A 23,927-nucleotide genomic window follows, 5' to 3' on the forward strand; every position below is an offset into this window, starting at 1 on the left:
CAAAACACACCAACTTGTGGATGTCATTCTAGGGATGAATGAGAGAAACAACAATGGCTCTGCAGGCAGAAAACACAAGGAAGGTGTCCATAAGGAATACACTGGACTTGTAATAGCATGCTTGTATCTTCTCATATGAAGAATGGTATTTGTCCAGGATCTGCACAAGAGTCTGCTGCATCTGGAATACTCTTATGCTTATATTGTATATGCACATTTAGAGATTTGACCCTGGAGAAATGTTGGAATCTGAAGAGAATTTTGTCTTAGTCTCTGGATAGACAAGGAAGCCGGTGAAGGTTATGTATTTGCCATGATTGCTGTAAGCACCATAGCCATCATGCTGGTGACTGTAGAGCCAGACAATGTCACCAGCTTGCAGAGGAAACATAATGCTCTGGCTCTGCATCTCCCGCCTTTTGGAGTGGTTATCATCATAGATCATGGCCTGAACTTCATTGTGGTTCTTCATCAGCTTTACTGACATTGTTTTGAAAGGCATTTTACCAATGGTGAATGAAAAATAGTAGGCGCCTGGAACACGACATGTAAAGATGCCGGTTGAAAAATTGAAGTCATTCCCAATGTTCACAAACTCTGTGTCAAATGTGATGGGCTCATGCTGGGTTTGCTTTTCATCCGATCCTAGGAGGCTTTCGGAACGAGCAGCTGAAAAGGCAGAGCGAGGATCCTGTGGTCTAGCTGGCTCATCAGAAAGCAGGAGTCTTTCTGAGACTTGGTTTTGGTTGATGGAAAGCTGCTGAAGAACATGAGAGGGAGGCTGAGATGGTTCTTTTCCTAGTTCTGGAGAGCCTACTCTATTTTGAAAGTAGCTAGAGGTGTCTGGATAAATGAGGTACCCATTGAAAGTTGTATAGGGGCCCACATTGCTATACAGGGCATACTTTGGATCCCCATGTAAACGTAGCCACACAGTATCACCGTAGTCCAATTGTAACATGGCACTTTGGCTGGCCACTTTTCGCTCTTTACGGTGATGTTCATCATATACAATTGCCTGCACTTCATTCTTGTTTCTCATTAGCATGACTGATAAATTTTTCTTGGGGTACTTTCCGACAGTGAAGGAGAAATAGTAGGCTCCAGGGATACGACATCGAAATAGTCCAGCTTTGGGGTCAAAGTCATCCCCTATGTTTACATAGACCTTATCAAAGGTGATCACCATCTCGGTGCTTCCTTCCATGCTGCTGGTCCTAGCGACAGAGAAGGCAGATCGGAATTCAGTCCCGGAATCAGCAGGGAAGCCATATACAAAGCAGAAGGCCAAATGGAAGAGAAGGCCAAATAAAATTTGATCTTTCCACTGGGTCATCATATCTAAAAAAAAAAAAAAAATGGAGGGGAGGAGACAATTTAACCAATGTATTCAAAAACTGCTTTTCGACCAGAGAGTAGCCTTAAAACTTTACTTACTTTTGTATAGCCAACAGATAAAACCCAGACACTGCTACATCTGATACCAGCTCTTTATTGGAAGCATAATAGGAATACGTATTTTACATTGAAAATGCAACAGGATATAATACTTAATAAACATGCAGAAGACAGTATCACAGACTATGTCTGAATATAGATATATGTCACTATTAATTCTCAAACCTGAAAAAATATCTGTTAATCTGCAGAAATGTAAGTATGGCTACACCGTTGTCCTCATTGAAATGCAATTAGGTAGGATTAGTTTGGGAACAAGTTAGGTCTGTATTTAATATCGACAGGATGTCTCCAAACAAATATTTTCAATACTGATTTTGTATCAAAATACTGTTGCTGCAGTAACTTAATTGAGTTGTATAGTTCAGTTTTAAAAAACATTCTTAATTCTTTTTCCCCATCTAATTTCCTGTTGTAATCTCCTTGTGTTTCAGTTTCCAGAAATTAACAGCTGTGTATTGTTATTATTGCTATTATGGTTTTTTTTTAAAAAAAATATGAGACTTTATTTCATTTAGCTGGCTAGTCAAAAGCTTTTAAGATTAGCTGTCCAAAAAACATGAATATTCAGATGCTGATTCTTTGTTCAATTATATTCACTTGATTAAAGAAGAATGCAGAACTCACATTTCCATTTTCCGCCTCCTCCCAATCCCCACCAAGTTGGCCTAAATGACACCATCTCATTGCCAACAGTAACAGTAAGGATGATTTTGAGAAATCTGAAGAAAGGTGTGTGTGGGTGTGAATGTGTGTGTAAGAATGCAAAGGGAAAAATATTTCTATAATAAAGCAAAATATGTTGTTAAAGTAATAGATCCAAATTCTGTGACTGCAGTGAATCACACTGGTGGGATTTAAGAAAAGATAACACCTAATGCATTTCTCCTGCTCCAGTATTTATGATTCTAATGACAAGAGGCCAAAACATGATCCGTGGTCACTTTCAATCTGAGAACAAGCCTGTCAGTCACTGCCAAGACATGAAGCTCCATTCACAGTCCTTCTTCTCCCAGGCTCATTAAAATATCACTCAGTCAGAAGGCCCGGTGGCTGGGATCTCTTGTCTGCCATCTCTGTCTCTCCCTGTCACTTCAAAGCTGGTCTATTGCCATCAACAGTCTACAAATTCGGAGGACTCTTTCATCAGAGCTAAATACTGTCTTAGGTGAAAAGTTGGTATTGCAGACATGCTACTGTCACATGCACTCATCCTACATCTAAGCAAAGAGACATTCAGAGATAATACTACTTACTTAGGAATCAGTTTCTTTGGAAGGTGTACACTGGAGGGTGACAGCATGTCTTTGATAAATCATGTATATGATGGTTCACTAAAGGACAATAATCTCCAACAGATTTGAGAGAAACTCCAGAGCCACAGGTTTTCTTAAGGGAAATCAGTGCAGCCTGATTCCTACCCAGGGGTGAAATCCAGCAGGTTCTGACAGGTTCTGGAGAACCGGTAGCGGAAATTTTGAGCAGTTCGGAGAACCGGTAGCAGAAATTTTGAGTAGTTCGGAGAACCGGCAAATACCACCTCTGGCTGGCCCCAGAGTGGGGTGGAAATGGAGATTTTGCAGTATCCTACCTCTGGAGTGGGGAGGGAATGGGGATTTTGCAGTATCCTTCCCTTGGAGTGGGGTGGGAATGGAGATTTTGCAGTATCCTTCCCCTGCCATGCCCACCAAGCCACACCCACCAAGCCACGCCTACAGAACTGGTAGTAAAAAAATTTGGATTTCACCACTGTTCCTACCCCACATTTCTAGTCTCAATCTCAGGAAAAGGGAACTATGATAAAGGAAGAAAAATGATTCTCCATTCTTATTAGCTCATCCCACTATTCAAACTAACAGCAGGATGGGGATAGTGATGATCTTGTTTAAGTGCTTTCCATTTGTAAAAATATTCTTAGACCAGCATTTCTCAACCTTGATGACTTTAAGACATGTAGACTTCAACTCCCAGAATTCTCCAGCTGGCATAATTGGGAATTGACATTTATATATCTTAAAGCTGTGGAAGTTGAGAAACAGTGCTGTAGATCACACCACTATTGGCAGTCTCAGGGCAAACCTTGTTTTCTTTTGCAGAACAAATGAATTACACTTGGAAATATTGAAATAAAAGGTTTCTCACTCTTTGGAATCGGTGCATGAAACAGCAAGCTATACTTGAAATAAATGACAAATAAAATATATGAGATCCACTTGACAAAAGTGGACATAAAGGATGGTATGCCAAGGTCATTTTTTTCACTTTAGATATTAATATTGGATTAGAAAACACATTTGGATTCAACCGACTGAAGTGTAATGGAGTTAGAAGTGATTTGAAAAATGTTATTTACCTCAGGAAAACTTAGGATGAATTCCTATTTTATGAACAGCAATCATTTCCCCCCTCCCCTCCCAACTATCTTCCTCTTTTTGAAAAATCTCTAATAGTTTATTTGGCTGAGGTTTTTTTGTGCATTCAGAGATGGTGATGGCAAGACTTTCTTGGAACCCAACATCATGTATTTATTTGTGTGTAGGCTGGAAATGATAAGAAGATGGTCCAAGTATGTTCGGGATGCTTCCACAATAGAACCAGGCCTACTTCTTAAATCCAAAAAAGGAACAACATTAGGTTCCTTTCTACATTTATATTTTCTGAAAGAACAATGTATTCAGTATCTATTGTGGCCCATCAGTGGCCTGCGCAGATTGTGGCTAATCCCGACGACAAGGAGGCTGTGGTGTCGCGCCAGCAGCCTGCACAGCCGGCGCTTGCGTCGGACAGCGAGGAGGCTGAAGAGGATGTAGTGCCAGAGGCAGAGACTCAGCCAGGGCCTTCGAACCTCCAGAGGCTCCTTCAAGTGGAGAGAGCGAAGTGGAGGAGCCTCTTCTCAATGCTCGAGCACGCAGGGCTGCCAAAAGGCAGGGGTGGCTACTCAGGAGGAGGAGGTCTCCTCGAGAGTAAGTCTTGAGGATAATTGGCCACTCCCTTAGCCTATTTAAGTCACACGTGGTTAGTAAGTTTCTTGCTGGAAACAACTTGTAATTATCATCAGAGCATTTTTGGAAAAGTCTTATCGTATCTTGTTTTCTGGGCTGGTTGCCAACCTTTGCCAGACTTTGGTTTATTTTTGCTATTTAATAAATTTGACAAGGACCGTTGGTGTGTGTCAATATCCTCAGAAATCCAGAGCTGGGGCAGAACAGTATCACCGATCAGACATTTGTTCAGTTAACAGGATTTTCCAGTCATTTTTCCTCATTCCCAAGGCATGTTCCATGGATGATCCGTGTGTGTGTGTGTGTGTGTGTGTGTGGAGGGTGTGTGTGTGTGTGTGTGGAGGGTGTGTGTGTAGTGGATCCAGTTAATAATCAACTCTTCTGGTTCAACAGAGCAGCATGTGCAGCAATGTGTTTTTCTTGACATATTTTGACCACTGCTTCACTGGCTTCCATTTTAAATGTTATCAGCATGCCCAAGCAGTCACTTCACATAAATACCAAGGAAGATTATGGAGATGATGAAAGATGTTAAGGTCTGCACCAGTGGTGGGCTTCAAATTATTTTTACTACCGGTTCTGTGGGCGTGGCTTGGTGGGCATGGCGTTGCTTGGTGGGTGTGGCTTGGTGGGCATGGCAGGGGAAGGATACTGTAAAATCTCCATTCCCACCCTACTCCAGGGGAAGGTTACTGCAAAATCCCCATTTCCTCCCAATCAGCTGGACTTGGGAGGCAGAGAATAGATGGGGGCGGGGCCAGTCAGCATTTTTACTACCGGTTCTCCAAACTACTCAAAATTCCCACTACCGATTCTCCAGAACTGGTCAGAACCTGCTGAAGCCCACCTCTGGTCTGCACATTGTTAAGCACATAACCATTTGAAACAGAACCATTGTGTTTGCCAAATTCTAGCACTACTTCTGCTGCTCACAGTGTAAACGATGGCACATTTGCTGAAGTACTTTGGGTGAGGAAGAAAATTTGAACTATTTATTTGTTTCTGGAGTTTGTAGCCTGCTGCAATCAAATAACTCATGGTTTACAGGGAGTACCACAGAAATTACCACATCCATCATAAACTCTACTCCATACAATATAAGACCTCAGTGAAAACAGAAATGACAAAAAAATTAAAAATAAACGATGCACTATATTAATCAAGAGAATGCTGTCTATAATAATTCAATTTTCAATCACTTCCTGAAAGCCAGAAGAGAGGGATGAGTTTGATTTCCAAGGGCAGGCTATTCCAGATCAATAGTGCTGCCACTTCTGATGGTCTCCACTGCTGTTCTAGTAAGCATCATGGAGTCTAGAGCACTGTTTCTCAAATTTGGCAACTTTAAGACATGTGGACTTCAACTCCCAGAATCCTTCTGCATGAATTCTAGGAATTGAGGTCCACATGTCTTGCCAACTTTGAGAAATACTGGTCTAGAAGAAGTCCTAAACTGCAAATGGGCTCCTTCATAATTAGTGCTTGCCCATCCAGACGCAGCACTGTGGTTGACAATAAGGTTTCTATGAACTTTATTTATGAATGCAACTTAGCATATGTTAAAAGATGTCCATTTGAAGTGGCAGAAGCAATTGGAAAATTCCCATAAATGATTCTACATGCGGCTATGCTCTTAATGACCTGGAAGTCAAAACAAATCAAAATATTATAACTCACATTTTTATAAGATGATCTTTTATAAGATGATCTACTGTTGGTATCTCCCCCCCCGCCAGAATCGCTAAGATGTTCCCAGGATCCTCTGATAGATGTTGGAAATGTGGGTTGGCCAAGGGTACTTTCTTCCATCAGTGGTGGATTTGTCTGTTGACTAGACGTTATTGGGGAAAATACAGCAGTGGCTGCTGGAAATAACAGGTGTGAGCTTTCCCCTTCACCCAGACCTCTACTTATTAGGAATAAGACCGGACCACATTGACAACAAGGATTGGTACATATTTGTCCATGTCTCAACAGCGGCGAGAATGGCATTTGCCCAACTGTGGAAAGATGCAAATACGCCCCCTGACCATCTGATAATAAATAAGATTCTTTGATGTGCTGAGATGGACAGGTTAACATATATATTAAAAGATAAGAAAGACTCAATATATAATAAAAGTTGGGACAGATGCTTTGTCTGGCTTAAAAAAAGGTTAAACCTAGGGTGATAAGATTGTTTTATTAGATTAAATAGATATTTAATAGGCTATATAATTCTTTATAATTTTGAAAAAAACAGGCCAATTGTTTTGTAGATAATTAAAAGAACTTGATTGTATTGAAATGTTTGGTTAGGATATTAGTTAATATTAATTGGAGAGTGAGTTTAACTCTCAGTTAGTCATGTTTGTTGTTTCGTTTTAGTCTTTTATTTATGTGTCCTTACATTTCATTTCTTATATTGTTTTCCAATCATTATTATGTGTTAATTTTACTGTAAATATTTAATAAAGATATTTTTTTAAAAAAATATTATAACTCACATTAAAACTGCAAACCAACTGCAATATGTTTTCCAACTACAGAAAATGGAGCTTTTCCTAATCAGGTTTTAAATTAGTATATTGTCAGTTCAGCTATCTGGTTAATCAATTAAATCAGTAAGATAGATGAAATATCAAGATGTTGAAAGAAATGAAACTCAATAGCTAAACAGACTATTTTACATATATCCCCATATTTGATAATATGATGCCTTAGAAAATCCAGGCACTTTCTGGTTAACTGCATTTAATACATCACATTCATTGTAATGTTTAAGGACAGTTTCAAATATCTCGGTTATAAGAATCATCAAATCACCAAATGAATAGCCTGCCAAACCTCTGGTTAGCATGGACATGAAACCATTTTCTCTTTGATTCATTCATATGTCATACATTAAGTATTCTACAAATTGTTCATAGTGCAGACAACTAGTATCAAATGATTTATTTATTTACCAACAGGACTGATTTGGCCACCTATCTTATATGATGACTTTAGACTGCTCATAATCCATTACAAAAAAACGAGTTAAAAACAAAAGTACCAGTTCAATGGTTTGAATCCCTAGTGCCACGTAACAGGGTGAACTCCCGTTACTTGTCCCAGCTTCTGCCAACCTAGCAGTTCAAAAGCATGTAAAAAATGCAAGCAGAAAAATAGGGACCACCTTTGGTGGGAAGGTAACAGTGTTCTGTGTGCCTTTGGCGTTTAGTCATGCCAGCCACATAACCACAGAGATGTCTTCGGACAGCGCTGGCTCTTCGGCTTTGAAACGGAGATGAGCACCACCCCCTAGAGTTGGAAATGATTAGCACATATGTGCGAGGGGAACCTTTACTTTTACCTTCCCCTTTCCCTCAGGTCAGGCCATTCATCCTCATAGCTCAACCCCTATCTTAGTCCAATGCTTGGGAGAAAAGCCAGATTTTCACAGCTCTCCACAAGGATAAAAGAATAGGGAACCTTTGCATCTTTGGACTCACGCTCACCCTATCTAATCTGGTAGGACAGGTAGATACTTTAAAGTCTAATTTTTCCAAGGTTACTTTGAGGTCTGTAATAAAGTGTTCTGAAATGTTAAATGTTTTGATATTATTCCAGGCATCTGTTGAGGTGAGCAACACCTCATGAAAGCTTATGCTTTTTAATTAAAATTGTTAATTGGAAAATGTACTTTCAGATTCCTTCTAATCTGAGGTGAACCTGAAAGCAGTAAGAGTTACCTTGGCTTGAGAGTACATGAATGGGGATGTATACCCATAGTCCCCAGATTATGTCCACTGAAAAAGTCCTTGCAAAGTCCTAGAAATGTGGACTTGACCCAGAGCAATAGACTATTGATGCGGAATGTGTGTGCTGCATAAAGCATTGTGTACAGATACACAATACTATACTATGCTGTGTCCATTCCTTGGAAAGCAAAGAACCCTCACATTACAGTTTACATTTTGTGATCTAATTATCAGAAGCCAATGACCATATGTCACTAATCTATGTAACAGCAGAGGACGGGGTGTCAAACTCGCGGTGTCACGGCAGCATCACATGACTTATTGTGACCCTTCCCCTTTGCTAAACAAGGTGCAAGCATGGCCAGCGAGTGACGCATCCGGCCCTTGGGCCGTGAGTTTGACAGCCCTGGCATAGGACAATGCTTTGCTTAGGAGAGGCTTCTACCTTTGCTGAAAAATCCCAAAGCAGGAATAATTCATATCATTTATGTATTATAATAATAAACCACATGGGGATTTCAAGGTTAATATGCCACAGCTGAATGAGCAAAACCTCAATAGGTAATTCGAAGGACTGAACTCAAATGTTTTCACTTCAGCTTTATTTTCTGCATTCAGTACAATTATTTCAGCAGTTGCTCAGCAGCTTTCTGGTCCCAGAGAGACTCTCTTTACATATTAGACATTTTTTCACTGCTTAATCATGGCAGAAATTCTCAGCTGTTCCTTCTGGTACCAGAGGACCTTCAGGTCTCCCAGAACATTATTTAACTGATGGGAAATGCTAATGCTGGCAAAGGAATGACTTCTCTCTCTCTCATGAGAATTCAAAAGAAATCTCAATAAAATAAAAACTCTCTCTTTACTCTGGATGCTTTCAAGATTTTAGAGCACGCAGAGCAACACACTGTTTGAAGAGAACCATCACACTTCCTTTGCCTTTCCTATGTCTTATTAGGGGTGCAAACCAGGGGTGGGTTCTAAAATTTTTTACTACCGGTTCTGTGGCCATGGCTTATTTTGTGGGCGTGGCTTGATGGTCATGTGACAATTCTTTAGGATTTAGCAGAGGTACTGATCTACCAAGCTTTTAACTGCTTGCAGAGCTGTACCGGTCTACCCATTTGTTTTTGGAGGCACCAGTCTACTCATTCGTTTTTGGAGGCACCAGTCTACCCATTTATTTTTGCAGGCACCGGTCTATTCATTTGTTTTTGGAGGCACTGGTCTACCACCACACTGCCTTTTAACACTGATCAGCTGTAGGGCGGCTCTTTGAAGCCCCGCGGCAAGAGTTTAAACAGGTTTTTTCCTTCTAGCCGATCAGCTGGGACTCGGGAAGCAGCAATAGATTGGGGGTGGGGCCAAATAAAAGGTAAGAATAATGCGGGGAGGGTGGGAGGGCCCAGCTCCTGAACAAAGAGAACTGGTTCGGTGACGTCATATCGTCACCGCTACCGGCTCGGCGGAACCGGGAGGAACTGGGAGGAACCCACCACTGGTGCAAACATTTTCCAATGTATAATTGTGCCAAAGATCTAACAAACACCAAAGAATAAAATGTCTGAATAAGTTAAGTTCCTACTCTATATCCTATGTATGTATGTATATATGTATGTATGTATGTATGTATGCATGTATCTATGTATCTATGTATCCTTAATGATACATTTCAACCAGAGCTTGGTTCCAGCTTCAACTACTATTAATAGAAGCTTCCTTCTGATCATTGAAGATTTCAAATACAACAGAGAAATGTTGCTAGTAAAATGTAGGGAGATAACTTTTTGGACAATTCCCTCTCATTCTGTAACCTTCTACAATTCCAGACAATTCTATATTGTTCCACAATAGGAAAATTCTGGAGAAGATTTTTGGAGGGCAATTCAGGAAGAAGTACATCCCTCCTCATTTCTGCAGATAGGAGCCTTTGGCTAGGAGAATTCTTCTCACAAGTCACTCACTATTGAAACCAAAGGCCAGGCACAGTGCGACTACAATGCCTTGCATTCTCAAACCTGGCTTCCTGTAGTTGTATTTGACCCACAACTCTTGAAACCTCCTATCTGAGGAGAACAGGTTGTGTAAACTTACCAAGAAACTTTGACTGCAAGTTTCATTTACGTTTCATTTCTTGCTTTAACTGATAACTTAAATATTACTCACAAGATCAATTATTGTTACTAATCACTATCTCAAGTTTTCAAATGCTCTACTTTATGTAGCTCCAATAACACAAAAAGAAGATATTAACAGACTTAGAGTAACACACGCACAAAATTGGGGTGAGAGACAACCCAGGGTAGAATTCCCCATGAAGTAGGTCAGTAAAGACCGAGTACACAGCAGGACAGTTTGTGAAATTAAGAGCAAAGTGAATAGCAGGGTGTTCCGAAATAGACATAAAAATGTACAAAGCTTCAATTATACAATTTTGGTTGCTATTTTGTTTTTGGTTTTTTCCCCCCAACATACTCTGTAGACTCCCTTGATTGGTAAAGGGCAGAAAACAGAAGAGAAGAAAAAGGAAATGCTATGGCTAGTCTCCTGACAATAGTCAGGAGCATTCCATTTTTCAAGATTTGGTTGCAGGTCACAATTGTTTGCCACAACATTATAAAGGGTCAGCATTAATGTCTTGTTTCTTTGCCCTGAAGGTCAGCAGACACAGTTATAGAAATGCTAGTCTCATAATTGGACTGACAGTCTAAGCTGGAAGGCTCTTTCTGTTCAATAACAGATTTTTCTAGAATTCTAAATGCTGTTATGCCTGTATCCAGATCGAAGGGTTGCTTAGTGAATAACACAGAGGGGTGTGTGTGTGTATGTGTTTGTGCGTGCATGTGTGCAAAGTCTTTTTGCCAAGAGGTACAGATGTTTAGCATAAGGGATGAAAATTAGGGCAGTGATCTCACCAATCCTCTGGGTCCAGCCTACTCACAGTCAGCACTAGGACTGTCCGAATCCTCTGAAAAGATGTAAATTTTGATGCTTGCAAATCTGTTTTCTTGAGATACTCTCAGAACTGACAAGGCCATTCAAGGTCAAATCGGTTTAGCTTGGGTTTTATGGCTATTTTTTTTAAAATGATGAAATGGGCTTGAGGTGGAGGTTATTAATTAGATTAGGTATGAAGAGTGAGATTGTTAATTCTTTCTTCCTGTACTGTTCCCACAACATCATCTTTCCCCAAGATACTGTATTTCAAGGGTATGTGAATTACAGTACCCAAAATGTATTATGTGAAAACTAGTCCATGTAGTTTAATCTAAAGGACGTATTTTCCTGGATTTGCACTACATCATTGCTTCTTCTGAGTGTTCAGTAAATAACTTGGTAGCATTTGTGCACTGCTTAGGATTCTATATCTTCCTAGAGAATACTGGGTTTTGTTTTGTTTTTGCTTTTTTCATATAATGAAAAACATGTTTATCTTAAAGCGACTAATGCTATTTATCACACTTATACGTTCCCCTTTTCCCAAGAACCTGAGAGTAGCCCAATTGGAGTGATATAAATGATGAGATGGGAATTTGCTCGTTGTCATCCAGTAATGAGATTTCCAGAGCTTAGAAGTTATTAGATTCCCAAGCCCACTTTCAAAGCTCATATTTTGTCATTGTTGGTTTAGATGTTTTATTTGAACAGGAACTGTCTGTAACAGGAAAATAAGTTGTAAGAATATATGCTGTTCTGAAATACTTGTTTTAAAATACAACAACGATCGTTTTCCTAAGCTCTATCTTCCCTTATTCTAATATATAATTAGCAAGCCTTTTAAACAAGAATAGTTTTGTTTTCATATTAAAATTTTGTAATGATAACAGAATAACAGAGTTGGAAGGGACCTTGGAGGTCTTCTAGTCCAACCCCTTGCCCAGGCCGGAAACTCTACACCACTTCAGACAAATGGTTATCCAACATCTTCTTAAAAATTTCCAGTGTTGGGGCATTCACAACTTCTGCAGGCAAGTTGTTCCACTTATTAATTGTTCTAACTGACAGGAAATTTCTCCTTAGTTCTAAATTGCTTCTCTCCTTGATTAGTTTCCACCCATTGCTTCTTGTTCTACCCTCAGGTGCTCTGAAGAAGAGTTTGACTCCCTCTTCTTTGTGGCAACCCCTGAGATATTGGAACACTGCTATCATGTCTCCCCTAGTCCTTCTCTTCATCAAATTAGACATACCCAGTTCCTGCAACCATTCTTCATATGTTTTATCCTCCAGTCCCCTAATCATCTTTGTTGCTCTTCTCTGCATTCTTTCTAGACTTTGAACATCTTTTTTACATTGTGGTCCTTCTGTATCTTAAGCCTATCTTCTGGAGTGATGGCTATTCCTGCCAGTTTGGTGTTGTAAATTTGATGAGTTTCCCATCTATCCCCTGATCTAAATCATTGATGAAGATATTGAAGAGTAATGGACCTAAGACCGAGCCTAGAGGTACCCCACTGCATACTTCCTTCCATGTTGATGCATTTCCATTGAATGTTGAGTGCAGTAGATCAGCCAGTTACAAATCCATCTGGTGGTGATGCTCTCTAATTCACATTTTTCTACCTTATCTAGTAGTAGGTTGTGGTCTACTTTGTCAAATACCTTACTGAAGTCCAAGCAAATTGTGATGTGTGTGTGTGTGTGTGTGTGTGTTCAAGTTATTATTGATTCCTGACAACTGCTTGGACAGATTCATGGACTTCTCTTGGAAAGATTTGTGAAAGTAGTTTACTCTTGCCTTCTGCCTAGCACTGGGAGAAAGTGACTGGCTCAAAGTCACCCAGCTGGCTCCATGCCCAAGATGGGACTAGAACTCACAGACTCCCAGTTTCTAGCCTGGTGTTTTAACTATTTTACTAAACTCTTTATTCATCCACTCTAAGGTGGATGAATAAAAATGGTTAAGCTTGAATTTTCTTTATGATACCTAACTGATGACACCCTTTTAGTAATCAATCTTCAAGGTTTACTAAGAGGACCTTAATAAGGTATTCTCAGCAATAATGTTGTGCCATCATTGTTCTCATACATGCCTTGTGTAGTTGCTTCCTCTTATGCCTCTTTTTGACTATGACTATCATTTGGGCAATAAAGATAATTGTTGATTGTTGATACTATCTTCCGATTAGAAAAGGATTTCAAATCTTTCTTATCATTCATGAGAGAGATTAATCTGATTGTCTGTCTTCTTTTTCACCAGTGAAACATAATAGCAAACTGAATGGTATATATGAGCTCAGGTAATTCCAAACCAGGTTACCTGTTGAACCGATTAGTTCTTTCTCCTTTCTGATTAATATTTATTTATATTTATATGTTAGGGTGTAGGTATAAGCATATGTATATGTATAGCTAGCATATCTACATGTGTGTTATGTAGGTGTACACTTTTGAGAGCAGGCAACAGAATTTCATTTTTAATATGTGTCACAGTACCCACAGGAAAAAAACAACAATAAAGGTTATCTTATCCTTCAATAGCAAAATTACTTTAAAAACTGTTTATCAGAATTATTTTCAAAAGGTTACTTGTTTTATTTTGTATTGTTCAGAAAGTGGCTGTTATTAATACATTTCTGGTCTTTTAAGACTTGCACACAGTATGGCACAATACTCAGCCAATTGCCATGAAGTCTAGTTTGGTTGTGGACACAAAAGTCAGAGGTTTTCATATTTAAATGACTTTACAGGTGCTGTTGAAACTAACACACTAGCACAAAATTTCTCCTGCTCCAATGACATTCCTCCCACGCACTTTGATCAACCATCAGACTAAAGATAAATTACATGCTTTCTAGATCAAAGTATTTCTTTCAGCAACTTCTCTGTCATCCAATGCTCCCTCTTTCTCCAAATCGTCTAGTGAACCTTCTCAACTTCATGCTGTAGTCAATCATCACCCTTCCTTAGTAATTTTCCAGTTAGAAAAAAAATCAAACTACTCCCTTCATATGATTTAACAATTATCACTTCAAGAACAGAGACAATCTAGTTGCTTTACTGTATAATTTTTACTTAATTCATGCCAAATAACCAGACTGTAACAATACGTCAGCTCCATGAAATGTCCTTTTCTCAAACAGATTTATGGTTTTGGAAAATTTCAGATTCGGGTCTTAGTAGTACAAAAACATTGTCCTTGTTGATGGATTCACTTACTGCACTAGTTCTTCTATATTATTTAGGAGAATACATTTAGGAACTAAGCTGTGAATTCCACAAGATTGTTGAGGTCAGATTATCCACAGATTCAATCCAGAGATACAACATAGATAAAATTATGGGGGTGATGGTTTATTCTCCGAGTTTGTGGGTTGGTTTCTGAATGTTTTGTTACCAGTCTAGGTAACATCTTCAGCGGAATTTAGGGGGGAAATAGGCTCAAAGAACAAACTTTCGCCTCATCCTACACCCAAGCTAGAGATATTTGCCACTATTGCAAAGATAAAATTATATGATTTATAGATCAGTTTCATTTTCTATAAGAGTAAAAATAGTTTCATCCTTTTCTGCATTGTCTTTCTGATGATTTTGCAGCAGCAATAGCCTTTATAAAGTTTATAAATGAATTAATCCATTTCATATTTGTTCAGTTTTTAATTTTTTGAAACGTCAGTGCAGCGTGTTCAATTTAGGCATCAGTTTGAGAATTTAAAGGAAAATGGTATACAATTTTATACTGGTGTTTTGACAGTCCTTCCTAAAAACTGATTTTCATTAGTGTATTTTCATTCGTTATTATTAGTACATGGATTTATATCTCTGTCCCAGGAAAACTGCAGCACAAGATCCAAAAAGACTATTTCCAAGCATAATTCCAAGATGAGTTTGGCTGAGAGACAGAATGTCTAACCCAAGCTCACCCAGCTGGCTTTCATGGATGAGGTAGGACTTAGAATTCAGTCTCCCGCTTTCTAGCCTGGTGTCTTAACCATTAGACCAAACTGGCTTCATTCAAACATTCCACCCCCATGCATTTCTCTATCATTCTTACTATTTGGATTAGGTAGCCTAATACAAAGAGAATGAGAATTGTAAGCTGCCTGGATGCCAAGCTCAGTCAACGATTTTCCTGTAGTCAGCATCTTGCCCGCTGAAACCTAATCAACAGTTGTGACCTGAAAAAAAGTGTTTTCACACTTCCCAAGGGCCTGAGTCTGTCAGTGGTGTTATAGTGTAAGTGTGGATATGTGTAATGCAATGATGGTGAAAAAAATACTCTCTCTCTCTCTCTCTCTCTCTCTCTCTCTCTCTCTCTCTCTCTCTCTCTCTCTCTCTCTCTCACACACACACACACACACACACACACACACACACACAGGTCTTTGCAATCTGTCAGATGCTTTAATATTGTGATCATTTCCTTTTCCTGGCTGAGTTGTTCCTACTGGAAGCCTCAACCCTTTGATCTGACACAGCAAGAATTTTCTTTCTTGTTCTTTACTCATTAGAGCCAAGGGGATTAATTTACACAGGGGAGGTGTGATAGTAAAATGTTGGAACAGGCTTGAGAAAATACATACATCAGTAGGCCAGGGGCATTTCTTACTAGTATATTTTACATGGCTGAATGTAAAAAAAAAAAAAAAAAAAGGAAAGGAAAAAGTATTGGACAGTGTGAATACTGTATTTGTACAGTAAAACTAAACTAATTAAGTAAATCTCAGACTCTAATGTTGCAATATTGGCATTTCAAGATCCCACTCAGTAGTATTGTGTTAACAGGAAGAGTTTTACTTGTCTTGCTAATTAATGCCTCTGATCCTGCTATAGGGTTTGCATCCTGATTCCCAATGGGATAAGAATGTGTTACATAAGGTTTCTTGGGCTACGCTGCCAGGAATTACAATGGACACAGTGCAGGAATGAGAAAGCTGGATCACTGTCTTTAGTCCACCATCCTTTGTGATCCTTTCAAGTGCCTCCCAAGTGGAGAAAAGGGCAAGAAGGGAAGGCTATCCCCAGTTATTTCTTCATTATTTGGATAGGTTGCTGTAGAACTAGATCAAGCTATTAGACAGCAATATGCTTTTTATTCATATCACAGAGCAATCTGATCTTAACGTCTGCTGGGAATCTTATTTTATTTTATTTTATTTTATTATTTTATTTTATTTTATTTTATTATTTTATTTTATTTTATTTTATTTTATTTTATTTTATTTTATTTTATTATTTTATTTTATTTTATTATTTTATTTTATTTTATTTTATTTATTTCGTCAAGCGTTCATTAGATAAAGATATAAGTATAGACGTAATTATGAATACAGGAGATGGATAAAAATAAAAGGGAACATTAGGAATATGTGTGTGTGTGTGTGTGTGTGTGTGTGTATGTTTGCATATATATATATATATATATATATATATATATTTGTATGTATGTATGTATGTATGTATGTATGTATGTATGTATGTATATATGTTTTCTAAGGTTTTTGCGGGTGTTTGTATGTAGGTCTTGGTTATTCGGGTTTTCTCCCACGTATAATTGGAAGTGTCTTGGTGACGTTTTGACAAAGTCTCATTCGTCATCTTCAGGCTGGTGTTTTCGGCTTCGTGCTTCTAGGAGCAATGTGTGATCGCAGCTGTTTCTTCCTTTTAACTGCCAGTAGAGGTGTGAACTGATTGGGTGGGAGCTTGGCTGTGCTCTGATTGGATGGGGGTGTGTTCTGTTTGGGTGGAGGCTTGGTTGTGCTCGGGTTAGTCTGAGTTGCAGGGGGGATTTGAGCTGGTGAGCTGTGTTGCGGTTGTTTGGCTTCGCGTTCGTGGTCATGCCACATCTTCATGGTGGGTGTCAGTTTGCTTCATGTATGGATTGGAGGGGTTTAAAGTGGCTAATGATGCAGCTGTGGTCTGGCTTCTGGTTTGTGGTCGTGCCTCATCATAGGTGTGGGTTTGGGTTTGCTTTTTGCGTGGATGTGTGGTGGTGACATCCTGTGTGGTTTTCGTGAGTGTGGGTCTGGTGTCATTCTTTGTGTTATGGACTTGTTTGTCAATAAGGGCGGGTTTCCAAATGACTGGTAGGCGGGAGGTATCATCTCGTTTATTCATGCTGTGTTTTCTATCCATCGAGATAGAAAAATGCCCACACAGCTGCATCATTAGCCACTTTAAACCCCTCCAATCCATACATGAAGCAAACTGACACCCACCATGAAGATGTGGCACGACCACGAACATGAAGCCAAACAACAGCAACGCAGCTCAACAGCTCAAATCCCCCCTGCAACTCAGACTAACCCGAGCACAACCAAGCCCCCACCCAAACAGAGCACCCCCCCAGCTAATCAGAGCACAGCCAACCCCCCATCCAATCAGAGTACAGCCAAGCCCCAACCAATCAGAACACACCTCCACCCAATCAGAACACAGCCAAGCTCCCACCCAATCAGTTCACACCCCCACTGGCAGTTAAAAGGAAGAAACAGCTGTGATTACACATTGCTTCTAGAAGCACAAAGCCGAAAACACCAGTCTGAAGATGACGAATGAGACTTCGTCAAAACGTCACCAAGACACTTCCAATTTTACGTGGGGGAAAACCTGAATAACCAAAGATCTACATATATGTTGAACACAGGCAACCAACCTGCTCACAGCAACAAAGCCAGCACCCCACACCTCCCCACCAGTATTTATAGAGCGACTGCAGCTCCAATGACGCTTTGCTCACACAGGCACGAAGCCAAAGGCACCAGCCTGAAGATGACGAATGGGACCTCATCGAAATGTTGCCAAGATACTCTCAATCTTACATGGGAAAAGACCCGAATACACCAAAGCTAGCTTCTGGGGCTTTCAAATGTTCTCAAGCAATGGTTCTCAACCTTTTCTTCAGGTAGAATCTTAGCTTAGAATCAAGATCAGGTGAAGTATTAGTACTGCTTTATAAAATCCTAGTAAGGCCACATCTGGAATAGTGCAACCAATTTTGGTCACCGTACTACAAAAAGGTTGAGACTTTGGAAAAAGTTCAGAGAAGAGCAACTAAGATGATCTAAGGCCTGGAGTCTAAACCATATGAGGAACAGCTGCAGGATTTGGGTTTGGCTAGTCTAAAGAAAAGAAGGACTAGGGGCAACATGATAGCGGTATTTGAAGGGCTGCCACAAAGAAGAAGGGATCAGCTTGCTTTCAGAAATTATGGGGGCTCCATCACTGGAGGTTTTTAAGAAGAGACTGGACAGCCCCTTATCTGAAATGGTATAGGTTCTCCTGCTTGAGCAGGGGGCTGGACTAGAAGACCTCCAAGGTCCCTTCCAGCTTCATTCTGTTAAAGTCTATGCTGACGTGGACCTTCCATATTCACTCTATAAATGTAATTCCCTGGTAAATAACCCATTCTTACCAAGGCAGTGATTAGTAATTTGGCCAAATGCAATATTGGTATGCTAACTCTACTAATAAACAATGTGACACCTACAAGCAGATATGGAATACTCCCAAGCCTTTACTGATGCCTCTTGTCCTATCCCTTTTAGTTCTTCTAATTATTGTAATACAAAACTATACAAAATGACACAGGCAAAAATCTAATTAGGTGAAATCTAGTTTCTGTTTGCCATGTTAAGTCAGGTTTGGTTCATACAGAAAAAAACTTCCCTAATATGGTTATTTCCAGATAAACATGCATTTGGGACTCTGAGATTTTCCAAAAGTCAAGCTGGCAGGGAATTATATACATTGTAGTTCCTACAATTTAGTAGATATTATATTGGGGAAGTTTTAGTGGTGTGGTGGCCTAGAGGTGAAGTTCTCGCCTCACAATCAGGAGGGTGTGAGTTTGATCCTAGGTAATGACAGATTTTTCTCTTTCTGCCCACGATGAGTAATTGTCTGCTTCGAACTCTACATAGGCATTAGGAAGGGCATCTGGCCTGTAAATGCACAGGCTCCATTCAGTTGCTCCAACTTCACCCTGATGGAAGGTATTGTTAAAAGAAAAAAAAATATTGGGGAAGTTCTGAGCATATCTAGCACTGCTAACTTCAAACTGAATAATAATACAAGAAATACCACTTGTGGTGAACTGGACAGCAACTGGACAGTTCAGATTTTTAGTTTCTTGAATTAAAAATAACAGTGCAACACCTATAAAATTGATTTAGGAGAAGAAGCATAAGAATTAGATGGTAGGTATGACTTAAACTCTGCCTTATCCAATGCACTGATTGCTAAGTGCCACTAATGTAAAATAACATAGAAAAAATAGTATTGTAGGACTGGAAGGGATCTTAGGGATCTTATAATCCAATTGTCTGCCCAAGGCAAAAATCCTTGGACCATCCCATATGAGCCGAGGTGGCGCAGTGGTTAGAGTGCAGTACTGCAGCTACTTCAGCTGACTGCTAGTTCAGCAGATCAGCGGATCAAATCTCACCGGCTCAAGGTTGACTCAGCCTTCCATCCTTCCGAGGTGGGTAAAATGAAGACCCAGATTGTTGGGGGCAATATGCTATTTAGTATATTGTCTTTGGTGTAAGCTGCCCAGAATCCTCGGATAGTGGGCGGCATAAAAATATGACTAATAAATAAATAAAATAAATAAATCCCAGACAAATCTCAAAATAGATTATCAAGGTAGTTGTTTAAGATTGGGTATATCTGCTGTATTTAAGAAGCATGATTCCCAGGAGACTTTCATAAATGTTTATGGTTGGATTCAAACAGAAGTGTACAATCTATAAATTATTACTCAATTCTACATAATGGTCTTAAAATATGGGCTAATTACAAAAGAAGATGCTTAGCTTCTTGCTTCAGTATTGTTTATTTTCATGAAGATGAATGTATTAAAAAATCAGTGGAGAGATAATAATTCATATAGATTGCAAAACTTAATCTTTAATCTCTTTTTTAAGAACAATTTTTTGCTCTTCTTGGTATGCTTAGAAATGCCTCATTGGTTCCAATATATCCAAATAAATAATAAAAGGATATTCCTTTCCTTTCAAAAGGAATTACAAACGCAAAGTGGAAAATGAAGAGATTTGATCAAATTTAAAATACACAACACACAATTCAAAACATCTATCAGGGCTTAAATGTTATTGAATATGTTTCAGAAATTGAACAAGTCAGAGATTACATTATTATATTTTTGCAAATTGATATACAACAATGGGAACACCAACAGAAAGTAAATGTTAAATTTACTGAGATTATTGCACTCAGAGAAAACTGGAGCAAGATCCTTCTTTATTTAATATAGAAGTCCAGTGTTGATTCCCAAAATATCTATATCTATATCTATATCTATATCTATATCTATATCTATATCTATATCTATATCTATATCTATAGCTATAGCTATAGCTATGTCTATGTCTATGTCTATGTCTATATCTATATCTATATCTATATCTATATCTATATCTATATCTATATCTACATCTATCTATAGCTCTATCTATCTATAGCTCTATCTATCTATCTATCTATCTATCTATCTATCTATCTATCTATCTATCTATCTATCTATAAAAGAAAGAAAAAGATGTGGTGAGGATTTTTTTTTTCTGTTTTAAAAGAAACTTCTTGACTATGATATTCCTTAAGAATCTCAGCTTCCACATAAACATACAAAACAGCCCTTAAAGTAGTAGAGAAAGGCTTGGAAGCTTGCGGTCAATGATTATATACTTGCCAAATTGTTGCTGCTAGTATTATTATTATTATCGTCATCATTCTCATCACTATCATCATCATCATTATTATCATCATCGGCATCATCATGGCATCTTATTGGATTGTCTTTCAGGATTAGAATTGTGGGCACTTTTTTGTAGTGGTTCTACTCCATCCTTAATAGCGGTTTCAGTTGGGGGAGCAGATCAACCCAGTGGCTATTTTCTTGTAGGTCTTCTCCCTCATTCCCTGCTGGGATCTTTCTCTCTTCCTATATAACATTTACCTGAAGTCACTGGGAAAAATCAATTAGTGGTTTGGAGTTTGGTACCAGCAATAAGTTGATGATAACCAGACTGAATGCTAATGATGTTGAAATCTGTGAGGGCCCGGATATGATAGAACAGGTTTAAATTGAAATTTAGTAGGATGGAGATGCTGTTTGTTCAGCAGGAGAGAAAAGTGCTTTTCAGATATTCTATTTTGGATGACTTGTCCAGTTTTAGTATTATTCACCTTGATAGAGACAGCACTGGCTCTTCACCTCTTCCTATTTTGATCCCCATCTTTCACTTTTTCCTTCCACTAGATAACATTTCATTTTACCAAGAAGGGATAAGACACAAACCTTAAATGGGCTGAATAATAGAAGTTGAGTAGATCTGCATCCATTGATTATGTTACCTATTAATTCAGTCTATCGAAAGTGGATGCTACTGATATGGAAACAAAAGACAAAGAGTGAGAGAATACTGGATGAGGAAGCGTGACACATTACTGGCTAAATGACCTAATCAAGATTTTATGGATTGTATTTCAGAGAACTGAATGAAGTAACCGATGAGAGTATAAGTATGTTCAGAATTCCAAAATACAAATTTGTTATTCTGATTCATGAAACCAGAAAATATCTGAGTTGGAAAGAACCGGATCTGAGAGGTTATGGATTTTTTAAACAAAGATATGATAAGACGTTATGTCTGCTAAGGATGAAAACTAGTTTGATGTCAGGCTAGAATTTGGGGAAGGTGAGTTCCAGTCCTGCTTTAGGCACAAAGCCAGCTTGGGTGACCTTGGTCCAGGCTTTCTCCTTCAGCTCTAGGAAACAGGCAATAATTGCAAACCACTTCTGAAAAACCTTGCAAGAAAACTATAGGGACTTGTCCAGACAGTTTCCAAGAATTGGATAATTGAATGACTGATTCCTGAGGACTCCTGCCTCTGTTTTCCCCTTGAATGTCAAAAGTAAACTTTAGAGTCTCACAGTGAAATACAGAGGAATCTAGAGACTAATTCCAGGTCCAGCTTTATTTTCTTACTATTGTTTACCCTTCTTTCTTTCATTACAAACACCGCAACCAAGACAGTTACCATATGGCTGAATGGGATGATATCTTCAAAAACAAAAAACAAACAATGTAAGCCTCTTGTTATACATCAGATCCTGGGAGAAGAGAAGCTGCCGGAAATTACCGTAGCATCAAAATGAATAATTGAAGCAGAACACATTCAATTCCTGCATAAATACAGAGGTCAGAGCACAACTTCCTAATCATTTGGATGTGCAAAAAACCTCAGAAAGAAAGTGCTGGAGAATTGCCCCACCCTTACCCACAAAAGAACCTGACCTAGGAACTTTGAGAGAGTTGAGGAAGAAGTCATTGCAAAAACTATAACCGTGTAATTCTGTACTTGACCAACCTTTCAATCAGAAGACACCCCTTTTGCAAAAATATAGCATGCTGGTGAATTAATTCAGTAAGAAACATCACCTTCTGCAGCTCCTTATCTGCTTGAAAAATTGATGCTTTGGATGATTAGGTTTAGCTCCAGGACTGAAAGTGGTAATCTTGTACTACAAATGAACTGAACTATCTCCTCCCTCCAGATATGTTCTATATTCTGTCATTCCTGGGAATGTCCAACCTCTCTCTTGTTAAACCCCACATGAGAAAAAGACAGGCAAGAAAGGATAAAGAACAGGTGGTATCCAGTGCTGATGTTAACAGATAGTAGTTTGGGGGTTCTTGAGTTGCCAAGTATTAGTTAGACACAATATATGCTTTCAATGTTGAAAAAAAGGCTCCTTAGTTTAATTGAAACGATCGCTAGTCGACCATGTCTACCTTTCTTCCCAGATACTGGTATATATGGGAGGCTGGTCCCTTCTTCCTGCCCACCCCCCCACCCCCACCCCGTTTGGTATGCATAATTATCATCTTTTCTTTTTGACATTTTATCAGGCAGCTTGCAGACAAGAATGAGAAAGATGGATGTAAGTGCAAAGGGGACACCAGGGGAAGGGTTACTTCTTAGGCCTGGGGGCGAATAAATGAATCCGACCTAAAGACCAGACATACCCAGTATCTAGTTTGATGTGGTAAAAGAGACAGAATGACCCCTGCTTTCTCCTGCTCTGCCAGGATTCTGCATGGGGATTCAATCCATTTTACCCAGACCCAATTCCACATAGAACAAAGCCCCATTAAAAACAAATCGTGCATCAAACGGTAATCCCAATCTGTCCTCCTGATTTCCCAGGCAACCCCTCCACCCCCCCCCATTTCTTTCCTCCATAATGAGAGGCTCCCCTCCCTTTAGAAGGATAATGCTTAGGAGATGCTAAGATGTTACCCCACATTCTATGCAACCTCTCTCTCTCTCTCTCTCTCTCTCTCTCTCTCTCTCTCTCACACACACACACACACACACACACACACACACACACAATTCATTCGAGGAAGAGAGCATTATATGGGGGCGGGGGTGAAGAGGGGAAGAAAGAAAAAAAAAGGTGGGGGAGAGAATCCCGAGCGCGGGTGTGTGTGGGGTGTGTGTGAGGGGGGGGGTTTCTGCCTTTTCTTTCTTTTACCTTCCATGCTCAGGATCAAGCATTGGACTCAGGAGCCCCGAGGGGGCTGATGCGGCGGGGCTGGGTTTTGTGCCTACCTGCTGCCCGAGGCGTCGTTTTCACGCGCTACAGAGACTGGAGGGAGCCGGCTGGAGAGCTGCCGCTGCTGCCGCCGCTGCTGTCGCTGCCGCCTCTCCCGCACTGCCAGTGCTTTGAGGCGCCGTCGCTATGAAAGGGCGGGCGAGAATGGGCGTAAGGAGCGCA

General features: G+C 39.5%; 1 protein-coding gene across 1 annotated transcript; it reads right to left on the reverse strand.

Annotated features, from left to right (window-relative positions):
• Positions 1-217: 217 nt before the first annotated feature.
• C1QTNF4 (C1q and TNF related 4) lies at positions 218-23,830 on the reverse strand. The gene is made up of 2 exons (XM_070931248.1): positions 23,762-23,830; positions 218-1,341 (listed from the first exon to the last, which is right to left on the reverse strand). The coding sequence occupies exon 2, from the start codon at positions 1,337-1,339 to the stop codon at positions 218-220; it is 1,122 nt and encodes a 373-aa protein (XP_070787349.1). The 5' UTR covers positions 1,340-1,341; positions 23,762-23,830.
• Positions 23,831-23,927: the final 97 nt, after the last annotated feature.

Source organism: Pituophis catenifer, unplaced genomic scaffold (genome assembly GCF_029215685.1).
Source record: "Pituophis catenifer annectens isolate HBS135680 unplaced genomic scaffold, rPitCat1.0.hap2 SCAF_1, whole genome shotgun sequence".
Lineage (NCBI taxonomy): Eukaryota > Metazoa > Chordata > Lepidosauria > Squamata > Colubridae > Pituophis > Pituophis catenifer.